We start from the raw sequence: 22090 nt of genomic DNA, 5'->3' as shown, positions 1-22090 counted from the left end.
GCTTCGTCTCCGTACCTCCACTTTGGATGAGAATGTCAAACAGGTCGTCCATCTGCTGGCTGGAACAGCCGTTCTCCTGGGGAGAGTGAGCGCAGGATTAGCTTCCTATTGACCAGGGGAGCTTCGACCTCCAGCAATACCCTTGGCTGCTGGCTCCCCTCCCTCAGATGCCCCATCCCTGGAAACATTCAAGGCCAGGTTGGACAGGGCTCTGAGCAACCTGATCTAGTAGAAGATGTCCCTGCTCCTTGCAGGGGGATTGGACTAGATGACCTTTGAAGGTCCCTTCCAACCCTAACCATTCTGTGATTCTAAGAAAGAGCACATGGGGGCACAGCACCAGAATCCTCCATAACCCCAGGCTGTGACAGCAACTGCTCTATTAACACTCACCAGGCAGTGAGTGGTTTGGGATCTCTATTTGCGGTTTAGGGTCTGCCCCAAACCCTCCAGAAAGAATTCAGCTAGGAAGGCACAGTTAGGAAGGGACATTGTGCCTCCATGCTCTATTACTGGCCCAGATCAGGAATCAAAGCGGATTTACAATGGCAACTTTTCACCTGCTCTCCAAGGAAACCAGGGAAAAGAACTCTCACCTTGGCCTTTGGCTGTTGCTTCACGGCCTCTTCATAGCCTGGTGGCTCTTTCCCGGGGAGCAAGGGAACAGGGACAGGAGGTGGAGGAGTTCCAAAAAGCGACGTGTGCTGTTGCTGCTCCAGGTCCATCTGGGACGGGGAAGGGGCAGCAGGAGAGCCAGGCTGCGACGAGGGCTGTTGAGAATGAAGGCAGAAGGTGTGATCAGGGGAAAGGCTACATCAACTCCTGTCTCACAGCTGCTTTCAGAGACCACCGTCCCCTCTCTCGGTGAGCGCTGCACAGTCTGCACTGCTCTGCTCCCAGCAGCCTGGCTTCTTTGTGTACTCTGTGCACTTCGCCCCAGCTGGAGGGCAGGAAGGCAGATTTCCCCTCCAACTCACAGCTGGAAATCTTTTGCTGATTTTTCCAACGCTAAAGCAACCACACCACAAACCACCACGGGGGTGCTCCTGGGTGGGGAGAGCCTCATCTGTCCAGGTGGGGGGTTTCTCTAACACTCTGGGGAGAGAGGGCATTTCCCTTGTTCTGTTCAGCCTACTCTATGCAACACACCCAAGACCTATCTTTCACCCACCTCCCTCTGCAGTGCCTATTTTGGGGACACCATCAAGCTTCACTAGCAGCAAGTTTCACAGCCTGATGGTGGGCAGAGAGCACCGGAGCACTCAGCAGCACCAGAGACCTTCAAAGGAAACCCCAAGGGCTGCAGGAAGTGGTGCTCATGACTCAGCTTTACCAGATGAATCAGCACACAACTGCCCGTAAGAAAAGTTAAAATGTGGATCAGGTCTTTGCCTCTACAGCATTTACGCATGATCCACCCTGAAGCTTGCTCCCCTGGAGCAGTGATCCCCGGGCAGCAGCTGAATGCCAGTTCCAAAACTTGTACATGTCAATGCTCTTCCCCATCCTGTTTTCCCTGGAAAGCTGTTAATCTTTTCTGTGACCTGCACGTAGAGGAGCGACCCCAGGCTCTGGCCGGCAGAGCTGCTCTGGGGTCTGCCCTCTTCCTGAGAGGGCCTGGAAACTGGCGTTGTGGCACAGGCCACTGGGATGTGCTGGGAAGGTGCCTTTTTTCACACACTGGGTGAGCCGGCTTTGCCAGGAGCACCAATTTTCAGGGACTGTTTGTGGAAACGGTTGGGGAAGAAGGGCTGCAGGTTTGGAGGTGCTGAGAAAGACAATATGGTGTGGGGCAGCTGCCCTGTGATGACCTGCAGACCTGGCCTCTGACCCTACAGGGAGGCAAAAGGATTCGGAGAGTCACGACGGGTGCCTCCACAGCACATGAGCTAAGGGAGTCCAAGGGAAAAGGTGCCTTCATTTACTTTCTGCATTTCTGCATTTTTCAGAGCAAACCAAGGCACTGACCCTCCGCAAAGGGGACATTCCATTCTGACTATCCTAGAAATTACTGTCTTCATATCCTTTCCAGGATCTGACTCAGAAGGGATCCTCCAAGCTCTAAAAACCCTTCATAATCTTTCTGTATTTTACTTTAATTACACATTAAAGAGAGAGCTAAGTGGGCTAGAAAGGGAGGAGAGGGTCTAGAAAGGGAGTGGGCTAGAAAGCAAAGCTTCTTTACAGCCATCACCAGAAGGGGTAAAGCTCTCCTTCCTGAACCAGTGTTGCACTTCACAGCAAGATGATTGATTAACAGGTACGCTCAAGGCATGGGAACGTACCAGAGAGCAAAAGGTCACATCCTTTTGCCCCTCTCAGAGCTCATACGCTACCTTCAGTAGAGGACATACTGCCCACACCACCCTCTCTCTCTGCAGTTCAGCACTCCTTCAAGAATCGGGGACACCACTGTGAACCAAGGCTGCCCACCCCGGCCTCTCATAATTTTTAACTGATAGACAAAGCTTGTTTAGAACACCAGCTGGTATTCAGACGTGGGACCAAAGGGCAGAAGCTGGTCAATTGTCAGAGTTTAGCCCCAGAGTTCTTTGCTGTAAAGCCTCCACATCACTTCCGAGCGTGCCCATAGGGGAAGATCTTGTGGACGCTTACTGCTCCCGAAACCTCATGCCTGATGGGCTCTCCATCGCAGGTAGTTCAGCAGGAGGCAGGGGAATGGCAAGGCTATGCCTGGCACCCCTTCTGCTGCCACATTCAAGCTGAAAACCAAATATTCCGTGCAGCCGCAAGCTGTGGCAGAAGCTGCAGCGAGATCTCACTTGTGATGATGGTCTCTGACCAGGATCGTGCGTGTGTGTCCCCTTCCCACCACTGCCACAAAACTTGGCAGCAGGCAAAGAAAAACAAGGAAGAAAAGTGAGCAGCAAGCTACCTTTCTAACAGATTGGTTTAGTCCTCTGGGCTGCTGCTGCTGCTGCTGCTGCTGCTGTTTCTGCTGCTGCACGGGCTGCTGCTTCTGCTGCTGCGTGGGCTGCTGAGGGGTGCTTGCAGGTAGCTGACACGGCGGTTGGCTGGAAGTTTTAGCGGGTGATGATTGTACTCTCTGGAAAGAAAAGGGTATCTGTGAGAAGGTATTCCTCAGACACAACATGGAGCAAGGCTTGTGTTTCTTAAAGGATTTATGGAGTTTGTTTGTCTCCACTCTTTATTCTTCAGAAAATTCAACTAATTGTTCTGTTTCACAAAGCAGAGAAATCACATTGGAGTGGGATTGAGAGTCCTAAAAGAGGAGGTAGCACCAGTCTAAATCCCTGGGCTACCCCACAACACCCCTCGAGGGCTAGCAGACCTGACACAGGACCTGTGCCCTTCTGGAGCAGCAGCTGGAGTTCAGCTGAGACACCCTGGGGTATCAAGGGTGACACTGGATGCTGATATTTAGACAGCTGCCTGGCATCTCACCTGCTGCGCAGCAAACGCAGCCTGCTCAGTGCCTGCCGCTGATGGTAGACACTGCCACTTGCTCTGCAGAAGGTGCAAGAAATGTGTCAGCAGAGGATGCAGATCTTCTCTGAAGCCACGGAAGATGCTGGGCTTTGACTTACGCCATAAAACCTGGGCATATTTATCCCTTCCTGGAAGAAATACTCAGAACACTTCTGCTAAGTGCTGAGTTCATGCCAGCAGGGGAATAGTAGATCATCTCTGATGAAAGACTCTGTCAACACTGAAATACTGACATGCATTAAAACAAAGAGCAGTCAAAAAGCAAAGTCTGCTCCCAGGGTCTGATTTCAGCTCTCGGTAGACAAGGTGACCTATCTATCACTCCAACTACAATCTCTCCAGTAAAGGACAAGAGGTGAAATACCGCCTGCTTCTTTTACCACCGCAGGGGTAGTAGAAGAGTTTTTCTTTCAAAAACTACTGACATGTGGCAGCAAACCCTTGCCCTCCAGGCCTGAGATCCTGCCTGACAAAAGCCAGAACCATGTGTTTGAAAGAACGCTGAACAGCCTGTGATGCACAGTCGATCGTGCAGTGCTGTGCACAGCTCATCATTGTCAGAGTCCAGTCTTTTTGCTGAAGATCTGCTTACACTGCTCTGTTTTACAAAGCCATGAACTACCAGCCGTCGTAGCAAGCAACTCAGCCATTTCAGCATTTACTGCATTGAATTTCCAACATGTTAAGTCATCCTATGGTATCCAGAACCGACCTACAATGAGCAGGAAAAGGGAGAGGAACCCAACTGCCCGCAGCAGGGATGCAATCTAACCCTCGCCTACCTGCAAGGCCGGGCAGCTACTCCCTGCCTTCCCGTGGGGCGAGAGGCCCTGCCTCTCGGCGCTCTGCTTGGTCACGGTGAGGACGATGTGGGTCCCTGTGGAGTCGGTGATGAGAGTTGGGGGAGGGGTGCCCTTGATGAGGTCGCTCAGGGCGCTCCCTTGCTGGCCAAGGAAAAGCCGCGGGCCGGGGAACTGGCACGGCGGCTCTGCTTCCGTGGCTGGCACCTCCTGCTTCACCATCACGGCTTTCTTTGGCACTGGGCTTGGATTCGAAGTGTCCATTTGGCTAGAGGTTGGTGCAGGGCTGAATTGGTCTGTTTGGCCACTGGATTGCTTTGCAAACTGGCAACTCAGGAAACCATTTTCACTCTTGACCTGGGTGCCAAATGCTACTGGGTTGGATACAAGGGCTGTTCCTTCTCCCGCAGCCACTGGAGCCGGTAGTGACTGCTGAGAGCGCTTCTCCTGCTCTAGCTGTAGTCTCAGCATCTCAACCAGCTGCTGCTTCTGCTTCAGCATGCGGGTGAGTTCCTCGATCTGCTTATCCTTCTCCTGCAGCATCTGGTCTTTGTCCCTAACTTCTGCATCTTTGCTGTTACCCGTGCTGCACCGCTCCGACCTGGGTGCCGCGTTTACGCTGCAGGAGGCAGACTTGGTGCTTTCTTCCTTCACCAGGAACTGCACCGGAGATGCCTGCAAGGTGAGCTGGGTCAGGGGTGAAGTCACCATCTCTCCAAAGGTGTCTCCGGTGGCCGAATTCTCATCCCCTGTGCTCATTTGCGAGCGCTCAGAAGGAGTTGGAGAAACAGGAGGAGTCGAGCCTGTGCTGCCAAACTTCATCACGCTGCCACCGGTGACCGTGGCCACAACTACTTCTGCTGGTGCAATGCCAGTGGTGACCAGGGCTGGCCCTGTGCTCAGCCTGGCAGCTGGGAAGGCTACCACCACTTCAGCAGCTTTTGGGAGGGTGGCTGCTGTGCTGGGCTTGGGAGTGTGGGTTGTTTGGCTGCCTGCACCATTCTGCTCTTGGTAAGCTCTGAGACGCTCAATCAGGTCGATCTTTGTGCCCGAGACAGGCAAGGCCCTCAACTTCAGCTCTTGCTTCAGCTCTGCTACCTGATATGGGGAAAAAAAAGAGGGCAACATTAAGAGAACACACACTCTAACCAGAACAATTATTAACAGCTACCAAAGCCAAGGGCAAAGGACTAAACTGACCCCTCCTGCAGGCCCACAACGCTGCACCTCAGGTACAGACTGCAGGGTAGCAATGCCAGCTGCTATCACTAACTCCTGTCAGTCTGCCTCAGCCCTGCTCTGGGGCAGCAACATCATTCAGTGCTGCCCTCTGACAATGGCAAAAAAGTGGCTGTGCAGCTTCACGCGACATTTACCTTCATCTCATCTAGGTTGGCAGGGAGAGGGCCAGGCTTGCCCGCTGCAGCGTTACTGTTTTGTCTCATCAGCCCACTGGAACCAGAGGACACTGAAGATGCGCTGCTGACTGTGGCAGAGAGATTGCGTACAGCAGGGGCACTGGCACCACTCTGCTGCTCTCCTTGAGACCTGCAGGGAAAGAAAAAACACAGGCATCAAAACCAAGGTGGAAAGGCACCGGAGGCCCTCAGTGTCAACAATCACATACATTCAGAAACATCTGTGTCACTAGTGCCACCCTAGACATGAACGGACACCAATGCCTTTGACTATACCCATGTCCCCTACTCTGCCAACTGACTCACTTCAGCTGTTTTTGTCTGATTGATCTGACACCGGCCCTTTTTGCGGGCCACTGTAACTTAATGAAACTAAGTGCATTACACTCACACCCAGAACACAATGTCTCTCAGGAGAGCACTGGAGAAGCAAGTGCTTCCTGAAAGAGAGCAGCCATTTAGGACCCGTACTTTGGTGGAGCTGGCAGGATGGTCTGATAGTTGTAGTGCTGCTGCTGCTGCTGGTTGAGGATCTGAAGCTGGAGAAAGAGCTGCTGCTGCTGCAGTATTTTGGCATAGGATGAATCCATGGGAGGAGCTCCCTTGTCCTGCTTTTGGTCCGGGGGAATATACTGATGATACTTAAGCTTCTTGACTTTCGGCTTCAACTCCTTGGCTTTTTTACTGCGCTGAGACTTCTCACTAGCAGACTTGGGCTGGCTTTGCTATTTAGAAGAAAAGGAGGAAGCAAATAAGAATGGAAACACTGAAACAACATAACACCCCGTGTAAACCAGAACACAAACTGGCACTGTCATTTCAAAATTCTACAGAGTTGACCTCAGGGTCTTTCCATGCTTCTCTAACTCAGGCAACAGTATAGTCGCAGCACCCGCAGCATCTTTCCCAGTACACCAGAACAGTTGCTCATCCAGTACAGACTCACTGACTCTAATTATGGATTATGCTGATTCTTTCAAAACATTTTGCATTCAGGATGCATTTTACAGAAAGTGAATACATCACAGAACAGAAAAAGCTATTAAATGTGTCACAACCAGTGTCAGAGGAAGACACTCGTGAGAAACAAGCTTTCCTTCCTTTGCATCTGTTAACATAGTGCTTCCAACTCCAAACCTTCTTCAGAGTAATCATCTTATCATCCTTCAGACTACAACAATGAAGAAATCAGCCAAAACAGTACCTTAATGAGCGTTGGTGGGGGCTTGGCAGCAGTAAGAGACACTCCATTGGTAAGACTAGGAGGCAGAAGAGGTGGAGGTGGCAGAGGCGGGGGTGGCTGTTCAGATAGGAAAAGTGTTTCACTGGAATCTGCGCTAATCTGTAATTGGGATGTACCCTGCAGGGACAGAAAAAGGCATAATGAATGCACATACGAGGAAGGAAACAGTTTTAAGACAGTGCAGGAAGGGTCCACTTACAAGGAAGCAGCACAGTTTCAAGTCTTAGACTTAGACTCCTTTAACCCACTGCTTCCGTTGTCCCTGAGAAGCAGCACAACTTCTTAGGGCAGAAAAAGAATCAACATCCCACACCTGTATCTCCCGGCTTTGCCTGCCAGAATCAGTCGCACACCAACACAGGCTGTATCACCAAGTAATGATTGCCCCCCATTCCCCACATGGCACCACTACAGGGGCTTTTGAGGACTTCACCAACACCACAGAGAGCTAAGAGCGCTGGTGAAATCTCACAGAGTATGCCTTTTAAGGATCCTTTGGTCTCAGATTTTAGGATCCTCTGCCACAAATCAGCAGTAGCTGTGAAGCTCCAGAGTACTGCAGGAGGCCACTGCGTTCTCACCTGAGCTAGTGATGTGCCAGTGGTGCTAGGGAGAGGCTCACAAATCCGGGAGTCCATCGGTGATGGGACAGACCCCTGGGACTCATGGCTGGCTGGCTGTTCTGGGGAGAGGGCATCACTGCTGTCCTCATCAAAGGAGGAATTGTCTGCAACCTTTGGATAGTTCACCTGTCCAACTAGAAACACAAACATCAACTGTAGTCTTTGAAGTGGAATAAGGAATTATTTCACTTGACACTAAATGTTTCACAAAGACAATGAGGGCATGGAGAGAGTTGTGTCTTGAGTTGTGCTTAAAGCACCAACTAAAAATGAGAAAAGAGTCCACACTGGATCAGTTTAAAGTGTTTACACTCATCTCTGCTATCAGTAGAATAAAATTATGCAGACTGGGGTGAATAACGTCCCTTGCTTCTTAGCCAGACAAGATCAGGAAGTATAACAAGAGCTACTGAACTCTGCCCAAACCCAGATCTCTGGCATGGCTTATTTGATTACCATTTGCGACCAATTAAGAATAAGGTTAGACAGTGTAAGGTTGAGTCTTGGTTTCTTTGGTGTTCAATCCTACGGGGTGGAAAGTAGAATCCCCCTTCAAGACAGAATCCCAAATTTTCCTCTACTCTTACAATCAACAAGGGCTACGGATTAAGTGGTGGCCCTGACTTGTGTTAGCATTTCTGTCTATGTGTCCAGTAGATAAATTCACTTGAGAGTACATTTGTAATGCACTAATGTTTTTTAGATTACATTATTTCAAATTAATCCTAATAAGCAGGAAAATATTATCATATTTGCAGCTAATATAAAAACAACAGAAGAAAGCCACATATCTAATGCTCCAGTTAACAAATTAACTTCTCTTCCTCAGCCATTTCTTGTGCAATAGTGAAGGCAAGGCAGGCTCTCCCACAAAACTGTACTTTTCCTTTTTCATGAAAAGTATTCCATCTTGCTCACAGTTGTGTCCCATTTGTCTTTAAAAGTAGTGGTGTGTGTTTAAGGGGATGAATAACCACAGATGCACACAGTCTGCTCAGTCTGGGGGGACGGGAAAGAGCACTGCTGAGGCAGTGGGAAGGCTATTCCTCAGCATTCCTTTCAGCCCTTGGAATGGCACTGGCATGATTTACATCTGTTCTGGTTTATTTTTAAAGGGGTTGAATCCTCTGAAGTTTTTAAGTTCACAGACAGCTTTTGTTTCATCACACCTGTTTATATTCTGTCTCCTCTCCCTGATCTCAGTAAGACAGCGGGTTCTCCCTGACCAAGGCTGCTGACATGTTATACTGAGACATGGATTTTTTAAGGAGATAATGTAGGGAATGCAATCTTGAATAGTCTTTCAAGTCTTTAGGATATGCAATTGCTTTCACGTTATTCTGGGATGTCCACACTCCCTATAATTTAATGTCTCTGTAGCACTATCTGGGACAGAGGGAGTTAGTTCTGCTTTTCAGAATCCTTGGGGCTGAAAGGTTGTGGTTGCAAGACAGGAAAACGATGGGATTGCACTACCTTAGACAGGCAGGTGAATTGACAGGAAATCACAGCCACCTACAGAAAATGCCCTCAGAACAGATCCTCCTCTGGCCTTACCTATAATGGCTTCCTTCAGGCTTGATTCCACAGGCAAGATGTTCTTCTCCACCAGCTCCATGGGACCTGGCCTCTGCGCTATCTTCTCATTGAGGTCATCTGCCAGTCTGGCTCTCTTTAGCTTCAGCTGCTTAGCCTGCAAGGAGGGTTCAGCTGAGGTCTCTGTTCAGAGGAAAGAAAATAAAATGGCATCAATCCAGCAATGGTCAACCCATGTGCTTTAGCAGTATTTTACTTCCATTCAGAAAGGTAACTGTAGATAACAGTAGATAACAGTACAGAAAAATAGCTGCAGATAACAACAGATAACTACGTACTATAAAGATATTAGAACTATTATGTATATTTAAGTTATAAAGATAATGACAGTAGCCCTTGTGACTCCAGAACAGGACAAATTCACTGTTCTCAAAGGGATGTCGCCCAGTTCTCATTCATCTTTTCCCTTTCAGTTGTGTCCAAAGATGTGGTACTCAGCAGCAGCAGAGTACTCCCTCTCTGAAACTGAGATGCTTACTAATTAGATCAAATCTGCCTCACTCTCTGTTGGAAATTTCTCCCAAGAAATCATGCAACAGGCATGATCTTCTGCCTGCTCCCAACTGAAGGAAAGACTTGGGGGTCAGAGGCAAAATTGAAAGCCGTCAAATAAGTAATTATGATAAAGTTTATTGTTGAAGTTTTTCTGTTTAGCACACGCCGTACCTTCCAGAATGTGCATCCTAACCAGCTCCGATCTCTCTGGCCGGGACCGGATTTTCCGTTTCAGATAGTCCTCTGTCTGCAGCAAAAATAGACAAGCAAGAACCAAGTTCAGTTGATCAGACACAGGACTGAGGTAATCTTGGACAGCACAAACTAGAGAAACAATCATCTGTAGTTATTACTGAGACAGAACAGAGAAGGAGAATACCTTCTGTCTCAGGGCACCCAGAGAATGAGCTTATTCTAAAGATGACCTTCTACTGTTTATCACTTCAGTAGAAGAGTGCACTGCTGCCCCACAGGACAGAAACTGGAAAGGACTTCCTCAAGAGCTGAAGCTCTTTTTTCCCCATTTATGCAAGACCACTAACTTGTGTCAGGATGAAATTAAAGACATTTCTTTTTACATTAAAGATAGATGCACTGGTTCAATTGTTCACAGTAAATACTTTCATATACTGCTGGCATTCAGGGCTGACTTGTGCTTTGGGCATATCCTTTTATTTATTTAAAGATTTTATTTGTTAAGCTAAAGACCCCATGCACTCCCTCGGCAGGCATAATCTAAATGCTACAACAAGATCTACTTAATTTCCAGAACTGCTTTTAGCTCTGTCTTTGGAGAATGGACTACAGAGCAATGTACAGAGATGACCCTGTCCGGGCTGAGCACATTACCCTTTACACAACCAGACAGGAATCTGGGAGTAGTGGGTAACAGACTGGTAAGTACTCGCCATCAGAATGGGCATTCAAAGAAAAGAAATATTAAGGTCAATCAGAAAACTGCACCATACTTGCCTAATTCCCCACACTAAAATATTAACTTAATTAGCAGGTTTTAGGGGGAAAAAAAGAGAGGGGAAGAAGCAAAAGCCTTTGGGACACTGCTCTTAATGCAAAGCCCACTGTTCCAATCTTTCCACGGAGTTTAAAGTGCTAACACTGGCTTACAGGTTTTAATCACAGCTGTTATTTTTCTACTTAGGTTGCTTTCACTTTTAAAACAAAACTTAGCCTAGCAGTTATAACAGGTTTTATTCCTCTGTAGGCTAATCAGAAAAAAAAACTATCTCCCAGAGGCATTTTGAGGAGCAGAAATCATCAAGAAACCCGCCAGTTAGCAAAGGTGTCGCATGAAGTGTGACGCCTGGCTTCCTCTTTCTATAGAGCCAGAAGTCTGTGAGATTTCAGTGTTACAAGATTGGGGGAGGGGGGCAGATCATCTTCACTAAATTTTAAATTTCTAATGTCCTAGATAAACAAATGTATGTGCAGGTAACAGAGAAACCATACACTTTCCTCAAAGGTGGAAATGAGCTGCACATGACAGGAGCATTTAAGGGCAAAACAGACACCATAAAAATAAAAATGTAAAGTATATGGACAGCGAGGAAGAATAATATCAGTGACTTCCAGAAAGAAGACTTCAGGGGAAATCCAGGCACCATAGTCAATGTTTTTTAGGCACGACTAGTTCACTGAAGGTGAACCACCACCACATGGAAGCTAAAGAACACCCCATCCAATACATCTCTGCATAGCGCTGTATTACATTCAGAATATGAATGATTTCCTTCTGCAGCTCATTAACAGCTACAGGATGCCCCAAACACAAGACATAGTACTCCTGACTTCCCCAAAACATTGCAGAGCATATTGCATCTTACCCTGGCCCGCTCCAAACTCCTTCTTTGTTCGTGAAATGCAGCTGGACTTTTCAGAGCTGTTGAGAGAAAAACATTTCGAGAATGAATTGGAATGATGGAAGTTCTCTCACTGTACATCCCTTCAGGCCAACTAAGTTAACAAATACACCACAAGAACTGCCTCCTCCATCTTTCAACACACAGGACCAGATGTCCAGCGATGTGAACTGACATATTCCATTTGGTGGCACAGGAGCTAGAGGAGGTGAACTGGACTTTTTGTGAGCTACTGAAGAAAGTAATATGGGACAACCTTCTCGCTGAACAAACTACTGTTCACAAAGTTGGGTCCAAGAATGTGAATCTAAAACAGCCTCCCAGTAAACGTCTTTTACAAGCTTCAACATAGAGTAAAATATCCAGGACCCAAAAGTAAGGGAACAGCACTGAAACATTGAAGAGATACATGAAATGGTTGGCAGGATGGAGGAGGATGCTAATGAACTGTAAATCCTCTTTACTGCCTTTTAATGCCAAACGAAGCTGCAAGTCTTTCCTTAATCTGCACCTGTGTTTTGTGTATATGCAAGGCTGGTTACAAATTCTACAGGTCCAGAGGACATACATACTGCTCCATGTAAGAGAAACTGTCGTGAAAACAGGAACACTTGGACAGGAAAGTACATCTCTGTGTTGACAGAAAACCAAGACTTGAGGAATTAACAGCAGCTCTCCATGTACCAGACCTCCTCGCCTCCTCAGACCCAGTATAAAACCAGAGCCAAAATGGATCATGTTTTAAGAAACTGATCCTCTGCTGTCCAGGACCATACTAACCCTGGAGGAATCTCTCACTCTGCCTGGCTCTTCTGGAGCACACAAATCTCACGTCTCACAGTAAAATCAGAGAAAGGGGGTGGTATTAGTTCTAACTCAGCAACAGTAAGTGTCACTAGCTCCTCACGGTTTTCCTGAATCCTCAAGAAGCTTTTAAAACAACCACATTGTGGCTTGTGTTCAGAACTAGCTGAAGGGAACATAGTAATTTCTTTACATATTTCTGAAATACTCAAAAGTGCCTGGTGAAGTTTCTAAATTATCATCAAAGCTAAACAGCAAAGTTAAAAAACTTCAGTTCTAAAGCTAGCTTGCAAGTCTTTTGAAGACAGAAATCTAACACTTGTACAGTTAATAACTCCACAGTATTGCATCCAGATCCTATGAAATTTAGTCCACTGGTATTATTTTTCACTTAAGATCAATGATTAAATATTTCTCAAATGTAACTTCATAATGAAATCTCAAAAGGCTATTAAAAAACAAAAGCCCTTGCATAAATGCAATGGAAGAAACCACTTCTAATGCATGTGCAGAGTTCTAAACTCCTTCCTACAGAATAAAATGGAGTAGCCAAAGACAAAGTGTTAAGGCAGACACACGTTCTGCAAAATATAGCCAGAGTCTCTCTAGGTTCACATCAACGGAGTAAAAAGTAGAATTTAGTCCATATGCCAGGAATTCTGAACCCACCAGGGCAGCATAGGTGGGATTCAGACTACAGAAGTGAATGAAGAATAATTTGTAGAATAAACAAACAGTAATTGAGAACTAACCACAGCGAGTGAGTATATAGACCACTACAATGATGGGGCAAATCGTTCCCGTTCAGATTAAAGATAGTTTTGTACAATCTGGTTATGGAGAGAAATCACCAGAGAAAGTTATGCAAGCTGTGAAATGGGAGTGCACTGATTTCACTTTGGGATAAACCAAAGTAAGGGCAGAGATACGGTTTTACAATAACTGCAAAAATAATACAAACAACTTAATTTCATTAGCTGAAACATTAACTCCTGGGCAATCTGACCATCACACTTCAATGAAGAGCAAGCAGAAAATAATATTGGGAAATAATATTTTCAAGCTGCATGAACTACTTGTGAGTATGCATGTACTTAACTTAAACACGCATTTCTTTCATTGGATGTGTATCACAGAAAAGTGAAATAAAAGTTCAGGTACGCTAGGGCAAAGATACCATGCAATATATAAATCAGTACAAAAATCTACCCTGGAGACAAGGGAAGCAGGCCTCATCTTGAGTCTTCAAAAGCGCTCTACCACTGGAATGTGCAGGCACGGCAGTAATTCTTTACTCTCTCCATCCTGTCTACCTCTGCCATCAGTAAGAGGCAGCACATGAACTTTAAGTGACATTTCCCTGACCACAGCAAATGGTCAGGAAAGTCAACTGCAGGAGTTCAGCTGATTTCACAAGTACTCCAAGAAAACTCTTGCATACAGAACAAAGCTAGAAGAAAAGAATCCTCAAATGAAAAAAAAAAAGAAAAACCCTCTCCCAAATCGCATACACATTAAATAGTAAGTAATGCAAAATTGCTACAGGAAGAATCTTGTAAAGGAAATTTCAGTCTCTCATGACTAGTCCTCTGGAAACAAGCACTGGGTTGTAGCTCTCTGGGCTGGCAACATGACAGAGGACTTCAGATTCGACCTCTGAAAATGTCAAGAAGGCACTAATCCTTCACTGCTTCCCTCAGCAATCTAGGATGGGGCTGACATGTCCGAAGAGGGTGTCTGTTTGTAAAATCATACTCCATTTGAAGTTAACTGAGCCTTGCACGTTCTTCTGGCTTTGAAAACAAACAAAAATCCCATGAAGAACTCCGAGGAAGTAAGGCTCTCAGAAAGCTCTACAGGAGACCCACAATGCATATATGCCCCTCTCACAGCTCCTACCACTGCCCTTCCCAGCCACTTGGCACTGATCCCTTCAAAACTATTCCTGGCCCCTGTACCCTTCTGGCTTGCTCACCTGAGTGCTGCTTTATCCATTCCACTCAAAACTACTCAGACTGACAAAGCTCTAGTGTTCTCAGCCGTATCAGCTATTCTGGCTCATTCTGACGCTGTACGCAAATAAGCAGCTTAGCTGGCAGAGCAGAAGGAGTGGTAACCAGGTAGGCATGGGGCAGCATTTCTATCATTGACACAGGATTCATGTCCACAGCCCTTGGTACCTAAAGCAGCAGACATGATCACAGAAAACAGAGATGAAGAAACTCCAGTCACCTAATGCTTTCTGACTGCTTGGGGTGGATAAAACATACTAAATTATTCCTTACAGTAGTTTGTCTAACCTGTTCCTGAAGACATTTCATGAAAAAAAAAATGCAGTATTATTGCAGAGAAACTATCCCAGTGCATAGTTGTCCTTACTATTTAAAAACCTTTCTGAAAGTCTAACTTACATTTCCCTTCCTACGATTTATACTCAGTATTGCCTGCCTTACCTGCAATCATTACAGAGAACAATTTATTCTCTTCCTCTTTGCATCTATCCCTATATATTTGAAAACTTTGGTTTTCCTACAGTCTTCTGTTATACAAAATGACCAAAGACAGTTGTTTCAACCTTCCCTGACAGATAACATTTCCCAAACCTTTGCTTGTTTACTCTATTTCGGACTCCTTCCACTTGATCTGCATTTTTCTTGAAGTATAGTGTACAAAATTTGGTACATATTCCATCCTAGGCTTTATCAGTTTTCATAAAGCTAAATGATTATTAAATAACACTTCTCAGTTACATGTCCCAGCCAGTTTGCCTTTTTTGTGTACATAAAACGTATAACATGTTCACCTGTGCTTGGCTCATAAACAATGAAGGGTCCTTAATCCTCTCCTGCAGAGCTGCTATCTAGCCAGCCATTCTCCATCCTCAATTCATGCCACTCACTAGAAGCACCAAAATGCAGAAACTCTGCATTTTAATTTGAGCCCAAATCCTGTCCTCCTCCCAGCCTACTAACCTGTAAGCTTAATAAATACGCACACTAATCCCTTGTTTACATTAAATTACTGAAAATACCTAACAGTATCAGACAGGGACCCTCTCCCTCTCCACCCAAAAGCCCTCCTCCCAGTCTGACAGCAAGCCTTTATTCCAACGCTGTTCTCTCACCAGTTGCACGTACAGCTTCAAGTTGTGGCAGCTTGCTTATAAATACGTCAGGCGAGCCTGTGTCAGGCAACTTAATAAACCCAAGAAGTGTAAAAAGACATTTAACACCCTGACTTCCTGGGGAAGCAGTTAAACAAATATTTAGTCTGGTGGTAAGTCCAGCTTAAGTAACAACTTCTTCCCCCTACTCCACGTCCCACGCATTTCTCCCTCGCCATTGATGCTCAAATTGTACTCGTACCGCACAGAGAGCTGAACTAGGGAACTGTCACCACAAACTAACTCAAGCATCTCCCCACGGCACCTGCCCCTCCCCAAAAAGAGGTACTAGTCAACTTGGTTCAAATCCTTGACCTAGCTAACTGTGCGGCCAGCTTCACTAGCTTTGCCAGCAAAACTTTGAGTGAGCTCCTGATGAGAACAGAGCGCTTCCAGAGGAAAAAAAAAAAACTTGTCAAACTACAACAACAAACTACAACAAACTACAACAGTAATATTAGCTGTTAACAGGGGTTTTTTTCACTGTACGCAGAAAAATATTCCTTTATATTTTCTCCTGCAGCAGGAGCCCCAACGCTGCTGAACCGCAGCCCCTGTGTCTTCAGACTGCCCCATCCACCTTAAGAAACAGTCTGATGTTACAAATGGCCAAAAAAAAGCACTAAAAATGGCTTGGTGATAGAAGGGACAATAGCATCATGAACAGAGTTTGGGACAGCACAATCCAGCAGGCGCCATTCACTGAGTTGTACATACTTTCAACCCACGTGGATAACTATCTGGCAATCTGCAACATCTGCTGTTAGGAGGATGAGCTTTACCTCTCACCTCTCGATGACTGACAGCAGGACGTGATTTTCCTACCATAGATGGGCTAGCTAGCAAGGATCTCATACATTCCTACCACATACGTCCTAGTTTTTTAGTCTCTCTGCTACTTGCATTTTCATGCTTCATCACCAGAATTCCTTAAGCGTTAGTATCTTTGCGGTCACACCCTTAGCTACCACAAGAAATCTCCCAGATCAATGATGCAACTCTATTGTGCCTCCACCCTGCTTCAAAAAACGTTTGCAGCTATATATTGCAACAACTGTGCTTCCATGTGACCCCCCCAAAACTAAGCAGCAGCACACAGGACCATCCACAATGATGCACACCTTTCCATACAAAGAGAGAGGGAAGCTGCCGATCTTCACCTCAAAGCAATGTATTAATTCCTATGAAACAGGGTCCAAAACTGCAATGCATGAGTTCAGTGCTACCCTAGTCCAAGCCACATTTTGAAGATAGTAATATGTAAGTGAAAGGAAATATTGCTGCAAAGCATCATACTGGTCCTGCTATGAACAGACTGAATCAAGGCCCAAGAATCACAATATAACAGCAGATACAAAAAGCTGGGCAAAATGGTTCACACATTTCTGTCCAGGGTTTATCCTGCAGTGTACAAAAGCAAATGTTAGCCCTGCAAAGCCTTCAAAGATAGTCATATGCAGATCTTCAAGTTCCTGTTACCTCGTGTGGGAAATAAGTGCAATCAGAGCCAAATTCAGTCACTCTAAGAATGAAACATAGCAGGGGAAGGAGACTGACCCAACTGCTGAGAAAAAGAGGTCAAAATATCTGTACATCCTGCACTTGCTTGTGCAGCTGAAAGAACACATAAAAGTTCACAAGGAACCAAATAAAGCTAAAAAAGAAAGGCAAAAGGGTCTTCACAGGCCCTCATAGCTCAAGTGTCTAGGGGAGAGGAGAGGCTACAAAACCTTCTGTAATTGGTAAGATCACTGCTGGAGGTTATCAGATGTGTAGGCTGACGGCGGAGAGATAGCACATGAGCCTTCCTTTGCCACAGCATCTAGCTCATCATAGACAACAAGGTGATATTTGAACTGCAAATCAGTTGGTCAGACAACATGCAATGTTTGTAGAAAGGCTACTGAATAAAGTATTTTGCTGTCCAGTTAGATCAGTTCCTAAAGGAAAGGTAAAATTTTCCTTTTGTATGACAAAGACAAGCTTGTGTCATGTCCAAACCCAACCTGAGACATGTTGACTTAATTTAGAAAGGCAAAAGGCCTTCTGCTGCAGCTATTCACTCCTGCTCTCAACCAAATTCTAGTTTCTCTCTCTTGTTTACTATGCTTTCGTAAAAAGATGAGATAAAGTGCTACAAATAGGCTCGATGATTTCCTCTGTCGGTTCAGGGTGGGGCTCCCACCCCGTAGCTTTTGGTAAGAGGCACAAAATTTGAACCACAGATCAAGGCAGTTGGCACTTTCTTCCTCCCTTCATCTTCACTCCACTTCCAAAAATCATTTCTCACAGCATGGAAGAAAAATGTATTCAAAAACTGGGTCACATGCACAGAAGGAGCTGTCATCTTGCTAGTGGGACAGTATCAAAGAGCAGTATGCTATAGAAATACAAAAAGGGAGTAGGGAATACACAGGTGATAGAGAAGAGATCTCCATCAGCACCCTTTTCTCCTTACACAGCTCCAGGGAGTTTCACATCCGGTACACAGACCTGAACGTACTTGAGAATTCTTGCTGATTTCATATCCCTGGCACTGGTAAGTGCCCCTGGATTAAGGCTGAGATCTTAGTATTAAGTTAAGGATAAGAAAAGAAGCTGCAACTGGTAAACTATGATTATTCAAACTCCAAAATATATAAACTCAGAAAATTAAAAATTAAGATTGACCTATTTGACCCAATCCAAATAATTTTATGAAGGTGAGAAAACACATCTCTGGCACTCAAACAAAAGCAGCTTTGCCCTTCAGTGACACCCTTCAAGCTGGGTCTGAGACCCAGCAGCACATGTTATTAAAGAATTATGAGTGTTTCTAGCCTTGAACTGAAGAAAGGCTGAAGAAAGGTTCCTCCTCACATTGTTACTGTGCCAGCACTGCCAAAGTGCTACGGCTTTACGGAGTCTTCCGTATTACTAAGCTATCTCAGTCAACACAGGTATGGCACAGAAGACAGCAGTCAAATAAAGGCCATCTTAGCTAGATTGTTTGGTGAGCCTCAGGCTGTTGTGGAAGCCAGAGCTGAAGAAGCTCTGCCTTCCTGACAACCCATTTCATAGAGCCACCCTCTACCCATGAGCCTGCACAGCATACTTGGCTCATGGAGCTGTTGCTCCTCCAAAAAGCCACTTTCCAGCTCCCTGAAGTGGGCTTGTCCTGGTTGCACGAGCAGCCGTATAGAGGAGACTGTGGTACCCTGCCTCAGCTCAGCTCACCATGGAGCCACACACCAGCTGAGCTCCTTCCAGCACTCAAACCAAGCACCTCTCTAGAGCCAACATCCACAACTCAGCAAAACTGTCAGTAACTTTATTACAGTGGTATCTCCTTTAGGATGCAGCTGAAGTGTAAGGTTTTCATTAGTTTTAACTGTGTGAAAAGCCTGAAGTGTAGGTTTGTCACAGCAAATATGTGAAATTATTGACAGAAAAGGCTACGATTTTTCAAGGCTCAACATTGAGTGAATCCAAACTCTATCAGATACATGTTATTTCTCAGGAAGTTCACCCTCTTTAGGAGCAAAATGGGAATTGTCACCCACAGCAACATTTATCAGATCTATGGGTGACTATGGCTACAGCTTTGTGTCAAAGAACATTTATAGCAAACATAGATAACGTGTAACGCACTCCATCCATCCCCATTAACTCCTGGCATTCAAAAGACATTACCTAAAACCTCAACTGAAAAATAAAATAAATAAAAGAAAGCTTCATTACAACTGGGATTATGCCACCTCCAAACTGAAGAGGAAAAGGGAGATACTACCAGGAACCTTTTGATTCATGCATTCCTAGGCTAGACTGCATGCCTGCTTCTTGGATCGATCATCATCCCTTTGCAAACTCTTCTGACAACCTCACGGAGTCCCCAGAGCGGGGGAGGTGCGAGGCCATGAGAAGGCAAAGCAGAGACCATTCCCAGCCAACGAATAAGAATGAACCCAAGACGTCTGGGGAATATGAAGAGAGAAAGACTGCATTACATACCAGATTTCACTCCCCTGAATTATTATGTTTCTCTTGCAACCAGCCAAGTTAAATCTTTTATCATTGCAGCGATCAAGGACTAAACACAGCCTATCAAAGCCCTGAGAAAAGCCTTTTCTTTCTACAGCTTCAGAAATGGCAACAGCACGTTTCCATTACTAACACATTGAACCTTCCTACTCTGACCATGTCTCATTAATCACAGACGACATAAACACATGGAAAACAAACACAGATAACTATCTAAAAATATAAACTAACCAGGTGCCGTTATTAGGCCCCTGATAATGAGGGTCTCAGCTTTAATGTACAAACTCCTCCTCCACACAAAGCCTCAAGGCTTTGAAATTGTGCTTCAACAGAAGAGATCAAAGAACCAGCAAATAATTCCTGAGAGACAAGTTACAGGTAGATGATCAAATTAAAATAAAAACAGTTACAGATTTCTGTGTTCCACTCCAGATACAGATGTACAGCTGCAAGTGCCCTCTATGGCTTTTGTTTGTTGCACGATGCCTGCTCAGTGCTAGAGCCTTACTCTCAGAGCACGACATCGAGTACGGCAAAAGTCTCGCTGCAGCCTCTGTTTTTGAGGTTCCACTCTGTAGATGATGAACCAGGAAACAGCAAGGTTTCAGAGGTCAAAGGGAGTATTAAAAAAAAAAAGGTGTTATTACTCTTAGATCTTAAAGACTTGACAAGTTTGGACATTTTATTAAACAAGTCTGAGAGTAATGATATTTACAGTCCATATATGTTTTTAACTTCTTATCCTAAATGCAAGTACAGTTTCGACTTGTTTTGTGGAAGAAAGGTATGAAAGTGAAGCAGTCACCGATGGGCAGAATAGCAGACCCTACAAGGCAGGCAAGTAAAAATTTGTATTTTTGTTTTGTTACTATAAATATATTCCAAAAATGACAGGGAATGTCACTACAAAGACCTGATATGTAAAGCAGCAAGAGAATGATGGGAACATGTTACGCAGCAGAGATAGGTAAAGCAGGAAGAGCTCTCTTGGGGTGTAAAAGTAATTGGTTTATCTGCAGTTCAAACATAACACACAAGAATCTCAAAATGTCGACTGCGTAGCCACACTGCAACACTTCCAAATCAGTAAAACTCCACATAGGCAAATGCAGTTCATCATCTATCCTAGCCTTTACGTAGAAGATAAAACATTGTTGAGACATTAAGAATTGCACCTGAAGTCATCAGCATGGCTGTAGAATGATTCCTGCCATGAAAAACACTGCACATGTAGATAACTGTCTATGTTCCAACAGCTTACTGCCTCTCCTTTCTTTGACATACATCAGAAGATGCTCCTATTTCACAATTAACAGTTAAACAATAAAAAAAGCTAGGGTTTTTTTTTTTGTTTTATTTAATTTCTGACAACATTTATCTTCTGCTGTAGCCATTTGTGACAGGAACCAGAAGTTGTCTATATCCTTGAAGTACAGGTCTCCTTCACCTACCACCCCACATACTGTATCGCTAAGTTTCAGGTTTAAAACTGGCAGGTTAACTAGAAAATACGAACACGAATAAAATATTAAATATAGAGTTACGCAATAGAGTTGGAAGTGCATCATTTTCATCAACCAAATTACTTTTTTAAAATTGAGAAGTGGTTAGACTATCAGGTATATCTTTAGAAACTCACAGGTGGCAAGCATTTCACTTCCTGAAATCAATACCTCAAAGGTCCTTGTTTTCTTGTCATGGTAGCTGTGCTGGATGCAGAAGACTGGTTACAAGCTCTGCCTAGATGATGATGAACACTGATACGCCAAAGCATAACCTGGGTTCTGTATCCTCAAATCACTAAGCATCCCCAGAAAATGGCAATTCCTTTAGAATTAATTCTAAGCAATGTCTCACAGCACCTCAAAAAAGCAAATAACAGTATTTTAGTTTTATAAAAATATTACATTTTCTCCATTAACCTTACGGCTACAAAAAAAAAAAATGCAGCTAGTGATATGAGAGGCCTAACGAGATTACAATCACTGGACTACCTGCCGTATTACAATCATTCCTAATCGCATGACATGTTGCAATTAAACAATGGCACACTCCCCTTGTGTAGTTCAGAGACAAAATACACTCTCTTCTAGAGAGTCTGAAACCCAGCAGCATAAGATGCAGAAATCTTGTATTCCAAAATAAGCTCAAGCAACTAAGAGGTTGCATGTCCAAGCAGAAAACGGAGTGTTGGTAATGCAGACCTATAACATGGAAACATCTCAGAGCCTGTAAAAAGAGTCACATAGAAAAACTGCACGAACTCCAACCTATTTAGATGCTATATATGTTCATGCAGTCTGCATATATTGCATTCTGGAAGGCAAACATAGTCAGAGTAGTTGGATGTAGACACAAAAACTGGCAAACATCCAATACACTGAAGCAAAAAAGAAGTTCCTGGAAATTCTCTGCCTGTACTGCAGCTACCCTCCTAGTTTTCAGTCCAGACAATGCCATTTTCAAAGGCTGCCCGTGTCATCTTTCAAATATTCACAAAGCAGTGTTATAGAGCAACACAAGGCACATTCCCAGAAATTATCTTCTACTTCTGCTTTGCCTGCTTAGGTGAATCCAACG

The 22090-nt window shown here is 44.9% G+C and overlaps 1 protein-coding gene across 2 annotated transcripts in view; it reads right to left on the bottom strand.

Moving 5' to 3' along the window:
• The window catches only part of MRTFA (myocardin related transcription factor A), an 88612-nt gene that overhangs the window by 4355 nt on the left and 62167 nt on the right, over positions 1-22090 (bottom strand). For both annotated transcript variants that reach the window (XM_086752451.1, XM_086752445.1), the window contains 11 exons: positions 11488-11543; positions 9818-9893; positions 9113-9274; positions 7514-7689; positions 6894-7049; positions 6161-6414; positions 5648-5819; positions 4254-5369; positions 2897-3067; positions 597-770; positions 16-76 (listed from right to left, as the gene is read on the bottom strand). In XM_086752451.1, the coding sequence (XP_086608577.1) occupies positions 16-76; positions 597-770; positions 2897-3067; positions 4254-5369; positions 5648-5819; positions 6161-6414; positions 6894-7049; positions 7514-7689; positions 9113-9274; positions 9818-9893; positions 11488-11543 (2574 nt within the window). The remainder of the gene's footprint in view (positions 1-15; positions 77-596; positions 771-2896; positions 3068-4253; positions 5370-5647; positions 5820-6160; positions 6415-6893; positions 7050-7513; positions 7690-9112; positions 9275-9817; positions 9894-11487; positions 11544-22090) is intronic.

The sequence above is a fragment of the Chlamydotis macqueenii genome, chromosome 1 (assembly GCF_036417535.1).
Source record: "Chlamydotis macqueenii isolate bChlMac1 chromosome 1, bChlMac1.mat, whole genome shotgun sequence".
In the NCBI taxonomy this organism is placed as follows: Eukaryota; Metazoa; Chordata; class Aves; order Otidiformes; family Otididae; genus Chlamydotis; species Chlamydotis macqueenii.
This window is presented reverse-complemented; position numbering and strand designations above follow the sequence as displayed.